Source organism: Lactuca sativa, chromosome 4 (genome assembly GCF_002870075.4).
Source record: "Lactuca sativa cultivar Salinas chromosome 4, Lsat_Salinas_v11, whole genome shotgun sequence".
Taxonomy (NCBI): domain Eukaryota; kingdom Viridiplantae; phylum Streptophyta; class Magnoliopsida; order Asterales; family Asteraceae; genus Lactuca; species Lactuca sativa.
In genome coordinates, this window is record NC_056626.2 from 91,104,862 (window position 1) to 91,114,561 (window position 9,700).

Below are 9,700 nucleotides of genomic sequence, written 5' to 3' on the forward strand. Positions count from 1 at the left end.
CCTTTTTGAATGGTGACCTTCATGAAGAGGTTTATATGACCCCTCCTCTAGGAATTTAGCACCGACCAGGCGAGGTTTGTCGGCTTCGAAAAGCTTTGTATGGGCTTAAGCAAGCCCCTCGTGCTTGGTTTGAGAAATTCTCCATAGTGATTACCTCTCTTGGATTTGTCCAGAGTAATCACAATTCTGCTCTGTTTGTTAGATGCTCAAGTGCAGGACGTATTCTTCTATACTTATATGTGGATGACATGATTATTACAGGTGATGACCATGGTGGTATTGAGTCTTTGAAGCATGATCTAGCTCGTCGATTTGCTATGAAGGATTTGGGCTTCTGCATTATTTCTTGGGTATTGAGGTTGCTCAGTCTAAGAAAGGGTACCTTCTTTCCCAGACTAAATATATATATCTGACTTGTTTACACGGGTGAGAGTTTCTGACAATCGGACTGTAGATACCCCTCTTGAAACCAATGCACGATAGTCTCCAGCTGATAGTGTTCCCTTGTCTGATCCGAATTTTTTATCGCACTGTGGTGGGAAGTTTGGTTTATCTCATAGTTACTCTTCCAGATATTGCTCATGTTGTTAGTCAGTTTGTTACTGCACCTACCTATGTTCATTGGGGAGTTGTTCTTCATATTCTGAGATATCTTCGTGGCACTCAGTTTCAGACTCTCTTGTTTCCCTCGACGTTTTCTCTTGAGTTACGTGCCTATAGTGATGCTGATTGGGATGGTGATTGTCATGATCGTAAGTCTACCATTGGATTTTGTGTATTTCTTGGAGAGTCTCTTATTTCATGGAAGAGCAAGAAACAGGATGTTGTCTCTAGATCTTCCACGGAGGCTGAATATTGTGCTATGGCTGTAACTACATGCGAGATTATCTGGTTACAGTGGCTGCTTGCGGATATGAGAGTTTACATTTCTTCACCTACTCCTTTGCATTGTGATAATAAAAGTGCAATACAAATTGCGAAAAATTATGTTTTTCATGAGCGGACAAAGTACATTGAGATTGATTTTCATTTTACTCGTCATCACCTGCAGCTTGGGACCATTTTGTTTCCATTTGTTTCATCAACCTTGCAGCTTGCGGATATTTTTACGAAGGCTTTATCAGCTTCTCGGTTTCGGTTCTTATGTGACAAACTCTCAATGCTTATTGCTGCGACATTGTGAGTTTGAGGGGGGATGTTAGTCTATATATTATTAGCCCGCTTGTTTATGGGCCCTTTTGTCTTTAGCCCATTAGGGTTTCTGTCTAGCTAGTATTTATATCCGCTTTATTCTTTGTAGTCTTTATGCTTTTCTCTGAGAACCCTTGTAATTTCTCTTTGTTATAATCATATGACAATGTTATATATATATATATATATATATATATATATATATATATATATATATATATATATATATATGAGAAAAAACATAGAAACAAATATTCTCAACATCATCATCTATTATATCAATTTATGACAAATAGACAGAGGTTTTCACTTACTTACAAAAGAAATCATCACTACATAAACCTAATCTACGCTCATTACAACCACTCAAACCTAATCTACTATGAAGATTAAGAAAACTGAAGAACTTAGAAGATAATATACAAACCCTAAAGTCAACACAACAGAAGGAAAAATATGAGAGAGTTATTTGAGTGATCTGAAAGGTTTTTGTAAGAATAAATCCCAATCAAGCTCCATAACACAATATATACTTCGGGTAAACGAATCCTTCAACCCGCATGTCAACCCGGATCGGTATCACAGTTATACACTGCAACCCATTACTTTGTAATATGTCACAAACAAACCAAACCAAAAAATAAATTTCAAAAACAATCTTTAACTATTTTATATTTAACCTCTGCAATATCTAAACATGTCAAGTTTGAACCAACACATACTTTTACCAGTATCCGATAAATACATGAATTGATGATGTAAATATGAATATGTATAATATGTAAAGATGGGTGGATTTCATAATATTTTCGTTTTTTTTAACCGATCACAAAAAATCAGATTATATTACAATAAAATTGGATTATATTATCTTTTTATATTTATGTTTATCATAAATAAGTTATATTTAAATGTAAATATTGATATGTAATGGCCAAAAAATCATTTATGTTGTAACTCATAAGATAGGTTTCTTACATTTAACCCTTTCATAAATACATAAGCTCTTACCTTCGGCTTACCAACATTTGCCATATATATAGTGGCTTCTTTTGTACTTGTAAACACACTTGAAACATTAGAAAAACTAGAGAGAAATCATATGTAAACATATATACTATCAGTAGGAATGTTGGTATGAATCATTGAGTTGAGCTATTTCGCCATACAACAATTTACATTTAAGATTTGATATTATGATATTAAAGTATTTAAATCTTCATAACTTTTTTAGTTTTCATTGAGTTGAGCTATTTCGCCGTACAACAATCTCACACAAGAACACCATGCCGGAGGTAGAGGCCCCATAATGAACTATCCTCTCTTGACGAAAACGTTGTTATCTTAATTATTTCTTTTGCTCTTTGAAATATGCAGTTGGCAAACGGTAAATTTTAATTAAAATTAACTTTTTTACCTTCTATAAATACTCATTAATTTAATCTCCAACATTTTTAAACAACAATTCTACATTTATCTCTTATTTTCACCCATAATGGATCCACAAAATTCGCAAAATTACACCAACCAACATTTGGGCATAACAATGTCCGACTTACTAATTCATAGAAATCACCGTCCGGAAACGTTTTCAGTCTCGATACTTCACCACCATCACCATACTATCCACAATTTGATACCATGTTTTCACATGCATAAAGAGGAACCAACATGACGTGTTCCTACAAGCACTTCTGTTTCATCCTACTCAAACTTCACAAAAGTAATTTCATGCATCTCAACCGTAATTCGTGCACAAAATGAATTAGGGATGAACATATGGACCGGGGAACCGGCTGGAACCAGAACCCGATCGATGGAACTGGTCGGGCCGGGACCGAGATGTTATTTTGTGGATTTTTGGAACCAGGAACCGGAACCGATATAACCGAAATCGGTAGAACCGGTAAAAACCGGAACCGTATGATTCTATTTTTCGAGGACCGGTTCCAACATTTAAAGACACGACAAGAACCGGTAGAACCGCCAGGCCGGTTCGGTTCTTGATTTTGGCCGAAGCCAGTTCCCGAGTCAGGTCCGGTTCGGTCCTTTTGCTCGTCCCTAAAATGAATCATGTGAGGTTGATATTTTCAAGGAACCGTCCCTTCGAGCAACTCTAACGTAGGAAGGGAAAAGCTAAAAAATATGGTGTTTAAAGTGTTGTTTGATTTTCTGAAGCAAAAATTCATAAAGTCTACGAACCACCTCTGCAACCTTCTACAGCAGAAGAGGTGGACCAAACGGCTGCAGACTGTAATAAGAAGCGTGTTTGTTTTTTTTTACATCTGCATACTGCTGCAGATATTTAAAAATTAAAATAAACTAATTTTATAAACCGAAAATAACATTTTAATACGTAAAATTTAATAATGTATAACATTTCGATAAAAATTAATGATATTTCAGTAAAAAATAATGATATTTCAACAAAAAAATAAAGATATTTTAGTAAAAAATAATGATATTTCATCAAGAAATTATCATTATTGAATATAAAAAACGAAAAATAAATTCAACAGGAATAAACGAAAAAAAATGAAAAAAAAATATGAAATAAAATTTTAATAACATATAATCAAAATTGCAGCAATAAAAAAAGAAGAAGAGGAGGTTGGAAGAGGCAGTACAAGTGTTGCGCCAAATAGAGCACGCTCAGAGGTTTTTGACTCAGAAGACTTATAAAAAACAACAGCTGTGAGATGAAAAGTGTTGTGCGTATGCTGCGCCGCGCAACAATAAGAGGTTTGAAGATATTTTTTCCAAAAAACAAACAACACCTAAGTGATTATTATTATTATGTAATTTCTATTTTTTTTTAATTTAAAATAATGAAAATTTTTATCTATTATTAATCTTATTTATTTTTATTTCTATTTAGTAATTAATTCAAATGTATTAAAATCAATAAGTGTTATTTGTATTAAAAAATAAAACAAAATAGGTGGAAGTTTAAAAAATACAACACCTTCTATGAGCCAGATAAAGGATATTGGGTATCATAGGAGAAAGATAAAGGATAGATGTCAATTCTTTGAGTCAGAAGAATGACTAACTAATTAAAATGGTAATTATTCTAACAAGATTGTATACTCAGTTTGTGAGCTATACAAGAAAAATACATCGCAAAGATTGGTAAAAATACAAAGCCGTTGATAATGCTTTGGATTGGAAGCCTAAACTGCATGCAGTGTTGAAATTCACAAATAAATTAACATTCGTATAGGGACAAAATTATGCACAACTCCATAGAGGAGAATTTTGTATTATATTGGTCAAATCAGCTGAAACGTCATCTACAATTATTTTATATTATGAAAATGAAAGGGAAATTGAATGTCTAAGGTATCATCTATATGCTACTGCCGTAGAAGAACATCTTGTCAATTCATAAGAAAAAAACTTTGACTACTAAATAGGCTTGTTGTTGAGCCAAACTGTATATAAAACTTAATCCATGTGCCTTGTTATTCATCCCACATTACCATTGTAAGAAGTTATACTCACAAACCGAAGGAGAGAATGAAGAGCTTCTGTTTTCTTTTGGTATTGGTTCTCCTAGCAGCAACTTCATTAGAGATATTGAATGCGGAGACTTGCAAACCAAGCGGTGGTATCAGGGGAAAAAAACCACCTCATGGAAAATGCAACCGTGAGAATGACTCGGATTGTTGTGTTCAAGGTAAGTTTTACACCACATACACATGCTCGGCTCCGGTGACAAGTGAGACAAAAGCAACACTTACATTAAACAGTTTCCAAAAAGGAGGTGATGGTGGTGGTCCATCAGAGTGTGACAAAAAGTATCACTCTGATGACACACCCGTTGTGGCATTGTCAACCGGATGGTATAAAGGAGGGGACAGGTGCCACAAGTATATTACCATTAATGGAAACGGGAGGAGTGTGAAGGCGATGGTTGTGGATGAGTGTGATTCTACTATGGGGTGTGATGCCATACATGACTATCAACCACCTTGCCCTAATAATATTGTTGATGCTTCTAAAGCAGTGTGGAAAGCCTTAGGGGTATCCGAAAGTAACTGGGGAGATTTGGATATTACTTGGACAGAGTGATGTGAATCTCTTTTATTGTAAAATGTCAAAAACCAATATTTGTGCTTTTCATTCGTGTAAATATTGTAATATGTAATGATGTTTATGTAACTAAATTGTGTATATTGTATACAAAATGTGGGGTTTAACACAATTTTCAAGGTTGTATGCATTAAACTTTGATTTTAGAACGTCCTTCAACTTATTTTTCTTGTTGGCTAACGTTTTTGTTTTGAAAGATCAAACACAACCCAAATCGATAAAATAAAAAAGTTAACCGATCAAAATTACAGATTGTAATAATAAATTTCAAGAGTTATATATACTAGAGTAGCATTTTCAATATAAGAAAATAGCAAAATATCTATAAGGTTCGCATGGAGTGAAATTATTCAGAAAATGTTTCAAATATTCGGTTAATTTATTTTTTTGTTAGTTGTAGACGACTTAAATAAAATTAGCAGGTTCAACGAGGAAATGTTTATATTTTTGTATTATCTCTCCTAGACACCAGAAAGGTATCAAAAAGTTTCCAAACGGTTACAATAGGTGTATGTCATCTTCTGAATCATTATCCTGAAAATTTTGGATAGTTTGGAATTATGAAACAGTAGCAAAATTTATGAGCCTAAAGCTAACCTAAACTTAACAATAACAAACCACCAATCATCATATTCTAGTATTATCTCTCCCAAACACCAGTGTGGTGGCCCAATTGATTGCAACATAGAACCTGTTCCTCCAGCTCAATACACGTGTCAGATAGGCAGACCGCCAGATCAGCCAGCTCACAAACCCCGCCATTGACACTCCCCCAGCATCCTGTTGTTGTACACAACATCAGATAATGATCAATTAATTATAAAAAAAGAGATCTACATGTCCGTTTCTGAGTTTGTAAATTAAGACCAATAAATAAATAATAAATTACCTTTGACTGGCTTAGGTCAACTAGGGCCTTATAGCGCCCAACAGAAGCCATGCTTCCAAGATGCTTATAAACAAAAGGATCCCCAAGATCGATGTCCTTTGCAGAATAAGCCCTTCCTGCATTTTGCTTTCCAATCTTTTTATTAAACAGCTCCACTAGAAACTTCCCTTCTCTTTCAGCAACCTGTTATATTAATTCAAATAAACCATGCTTTTAATTACAACTCAAAAAAAAAAAAAAAAAAAAAAAAAAAAAAACATTTTCAAGTGAAAGATGAAGCAAACCTGAGCTAGAGCAGGAAGAACCTGCCTTCCTGTGTGTTCAAGAAAACCAGCACAATCTCCAAGTGCAAATACATCTTCAACAGAAGGAACCCTCAACCATTCATCCACACCAATCCTTCACAATTAATTAAACACATTAATTTCTCAAAATACTCCTATATAGGTGCTTCATTCTTCATATATTAACCAGAACTATATATACCTTCCACCAGGAGATTTGGGAAGATGTAGTGATTTTATGAACTGAGAGGGACCCACACCTGTCGACCATACCAGAAGCCCATAAGGCACAACACTCCCATCACTAAGAATCAGTTTCTGTGGTTGCACCTCTTTCACAACTCCTCGAACAAGTCGAACACCATACTGTTACATAACATCTTTTTAATTTTTTATATATGGGTCCCATGCATTTCCATGGAAAAGTACGTAGTTGTCAATACTGATCATGTTGCGTAAATAAATTACCTTTGTTAAGTGTTTCATTGCATATTGCCGTAGCCCAACATCAAACGACGACAATATTTCATTTGCCTGTTGCAAAAACACAAATCGTATTTAATAATAATAATAATAAAATTCAAACCAGGTTTACAAATTTACGTATATATGAAAAAAGAACAATGAATTATAACCTCAATAAGTGTGACACGAACGTAGTTCTTGACATGAGCATAACGTTGAAAAACATCTCTCACAATAAAATCACTCAATTCACCACTAAACTCTACTCCAGTTGGGCCTCCTCCAATAACAACACAATGCAACATTCGCTCCTTTTCTTCCTCAGATACACCTGAAAAATAAATACTTTCATTTCAGTCTTTGTAATTACAAATCAACCATAAAAATTCACACAAAATTACAAATACTGCATATAAAGAGTAGTAAACTTATAATTACCAGGATTCTCAGACACCATCAAGTTCAAAAGAAGCTTCTTCCTTATTTCTTGAGCATGACTAACTTCACGAAGAAAATGTGCATGCTCCTTCACACCCTTTATTCCAAACGTTAATGGCTCAGCTCCAGAAGCAATTACAAGCTTATCATATGCAACTTTGAATCGATAAGGTTCATAACCGAGTCCATGATTATTATCATCCGTCTCACAATACACCTATATTCATGAACACAAACAAAACAAATCATTCATATCTGTTACATAAAGACTCCACATATCTAACACTATCATTGTGGTGTTCAATTGTACATGAATATGCTTACTTCATGTTTTTTTGTATCAATGTCAGTGCAAGAAGCAAGGTAAAAGTAGGAGCCCGGATGCTTAGCTAAAGCGGGCTGGACACGGCCCACGGGCTCGGTTACAGAACGGAGTTCAAGAGTTCCAACACAAGTTGATGCAAGTAAAGGTGTGAAAACCATGTGATTTCTAGGTGAAATGCAAACAATATCATATATTGTAGTATCAATTCCTTTAAGGAATCTACAAGCTCCCCAACCAGTACCAAGAACCACAACTCTAGGTTTGTCCCCTGGTTTAGTTGGTTCAAGACTAGCATAGTGAAAATTCTCAGTTTCTGAAATCCGCATTGCATGACCAAATCTATATCCTTCAATCCCATGTCTTCCTCTTCCTCTTCCTTCAAAATTCATATGATCTGCTTTGGTTAGGCTTTGTAGGTATAAAATCCTGCTCACTGTTTTAGCATTTGAAGTTGAGTGTGAAGTGCTGGAAAAAGGAATAATGGAAGAGTTTGTGTTTGTGTTTATTCCTGGTGATCGTCTCCAGTTTCTTGAAATCCTTGCTAGCGCCATTTAGTTTATCTGAAAAATGTAATGGTTTAAGAAAAATGAGTTTGTATACACACAAAGATTATGTTTTGAAAGAAAAGACAAGATTTTGTAGAGAGCTAGCATAGATTTGCTCATCAATTGATGGTAGCTCCAATATGATGTATGAAATGATCTTGTTTAGATCTAAAGTTTGACACCCTGGTTTTTGGCAAGAGACAAGAAGGGATCTAGAAACAAGTTTACAGAGGAAAATGCCAAGAATCTCCCATTAACTTGGACTGCTTTATTAAATTGATTAATTTATTATAACTAAAATAACATTGTGCATACATTACATACGGGGATTTTGGGTACAGTGATGAAAGAAAACTAGACCAGCCAGGGGCAATCTAATATGATCTTAGTTATATTTAAGAAAACCGATCAAATCAAATCTGATGGATTTGGTGTATATTCACCAAGATGATTGTGTTTACTATATACTCATCATGAATTAATGATCGTAAGTTTCAGACAAAATGTTCACATCACCTGAATTTAGAGAAAGTAAATCAGAATCTTCACTTCACAAGCCCTGTGATCCACACAAAACAAAATCGTATAATGTTGAGTTCTCGTTCAGGCAATATCACAAACACTTAAAGATCAATACACAATTTGGCGTAAAGCTAGAACACGTGAAAACAAGAAACAGGTTTTAATTAAATGAAACATTCACATTGAGAGACAAAGTCAAAAAGAGTGAACAAATTTGTTATAAGATCGATTTCTTAAACTTTTTAGAGGAAGATAAAACGCGAACAAATTTTCTAGAAGTTTCCATTTCTTTTTCAATGGATCCAACGTTTACATTGGAAGCTAAAGAAGGAAAGAAGTTCGTTACCAAGAACGCAATTCAGTATGTGTCCGATGGTGTTTCTGTGTGTATGAGAGAGAAAGAAATGATGAAAGAAGAGTATCAGTGAGTGGCGGAAGGTTGTTGTGTGTAGTAGAAATGTAAGAAAATCACATGCCCATGCCCTTCATGACATTTGGGAGAAAAATAGCTATTTGATTACGATATGTTAGTTACTTGTTGCCCACGCTGTATGCTTTGTTACTATTGGGCTGTGGCCCACACTAACTTTACTAATTTTAGTATATATTGTTACTACTTTGACTCCTTAAAATATAAAAAACGTAGTGAGAACTTTTTTAATTATTCACAGCATATTTTTAACGGATGTTTGAGATTTATTTAAAAATAACTTAACTGATTTATTGGTTTTCTAAAATGTCAATAAAATTTTTTTGGCAATATGAATATAACTTTAAAAATGACTTTCCGTTAACTCTTCAAAAGAAATTTTCAATAAGTTATTATTTTTATTTTTTTTTAAATTCTTTATCACTTTTTGAATTGTGAAAAGCAAATACACTTTAAAACATGTATTCTTTTTGTCTATAAATCTTTTTTAGATTCAAATTAAAATCCCAAACATCC

At 34.1% G+C, this 9,700-nt stretch overlaps 3 protein-coding genes across 3 annotated transcripts; 2 read left to right on the forward strand and 1 right to left on the reverse strand.

Annotated features, from left to right (window-relative positions):
- The first annotated feature begins 472 nt into the window (after window positions 1-472).
- Window positions 473-1,183, forward strand: LOC122197473 (secreted RxLR effector protein 161-like). Its single transcript, XM_042901627.1, has one exon. It carries the CDS (start codon window positions 473-475, stop codon window positions 1,181-1,183), a length of 711 nt encoding a protein of 236 aa, XP_042757561.1.
- A 3,484-nt stretch (window positions 1,184-4,667) lies between these two features.
- LOC111887368 (kiwellin-1) lies at window positions 4,668-5,434 on the forward strand. The gene has a single exon (XM_023883536.3). The coding sequence runs from the start codon at window positions 4,711-4,713 to the stop codon at window positions 5,263-5,265; it is 555 nt and encodes a 184-aa protein (XP_023739304.1). The 5' UTR covers window positions 4,668-4,710; the 3' UTR covers window positions 5,266-5,434.
- Window positions 5,435-5,701: 267 nt separating this feature from the next.
- On the reverse strand, window positions 5,702-9,235 carry LOC111887356 (internal alternative NAD(P)H-ubiquinone oxidoreductase A2, mitochondrial). Its single transcript, XM_023883522.3, has 10 exons — window positions 9,101-9,235; window positions 8,749-8,791; window positions 7,687-8,247; window positions 7,363-7,579; window positions 7,095-7,255; window positions 6,928-6,993; window positions 6,662-6,825; window positions 6,460-6,574; window positions 6,176-6,358; window positions 5,702-6,066 (listed from the first exon to the last, which is right to left on the reverse strand). Exons 3-10 carry the CDS (start codon window positions 8,236-8,238, stop codon window positions 5,914-5,916), a joined length of 1,611 nt encoding a protein of 536 aa, XP_023739290.1. The 5' UTR covers window positions 8,239-8,247; window positions 8,749-8,791; window positions 9,101-9,235; the 3' UTR covers window positions 5,702-5,913.
- Between the last annotated feature and the right edge of the window lie 465 nt (window positions 9,236-9,700).

Bases quoted from the DNA above. Each gene is read 5' to 3' on its own strand.
- LOC122197473 (XM_042901627.1), top strand. From the start codon at position 473: ATGCACGATAGTCTCCAGCTGATAGTGTTCCCTTGTCTGATCCGAATT.
- LOC111887368 (XM_023883536.3), top strand. From the start codon at position 4,711: ATGAAGAGCTTCTGTTTTCTTTTGGTATTGGTTCTCCTAGCAGCAACT.
- LOC111887356 (XM_023883522.3), bottom strand. From the start codon at position 8,238: ATGGCGCTAGCAAGGATTTCAAGAAACTGGAGACGATCACCAGGAATA. The intron at 6,359-6,459 runs GTTTGCTTCATC...TTAATATAACAG, and splicing joins TTCTTCCTGCTCTAGCTCAG to GTTGCTGAAAGAGAAGGGAA. The intron at 6,067-6,175 runs GTAATTTATTAT...GTACAACAACAG, and splicing joins TTGACCTAAGCCAGTCAAAG to GATGCTGGGGGAGTGTCAAT.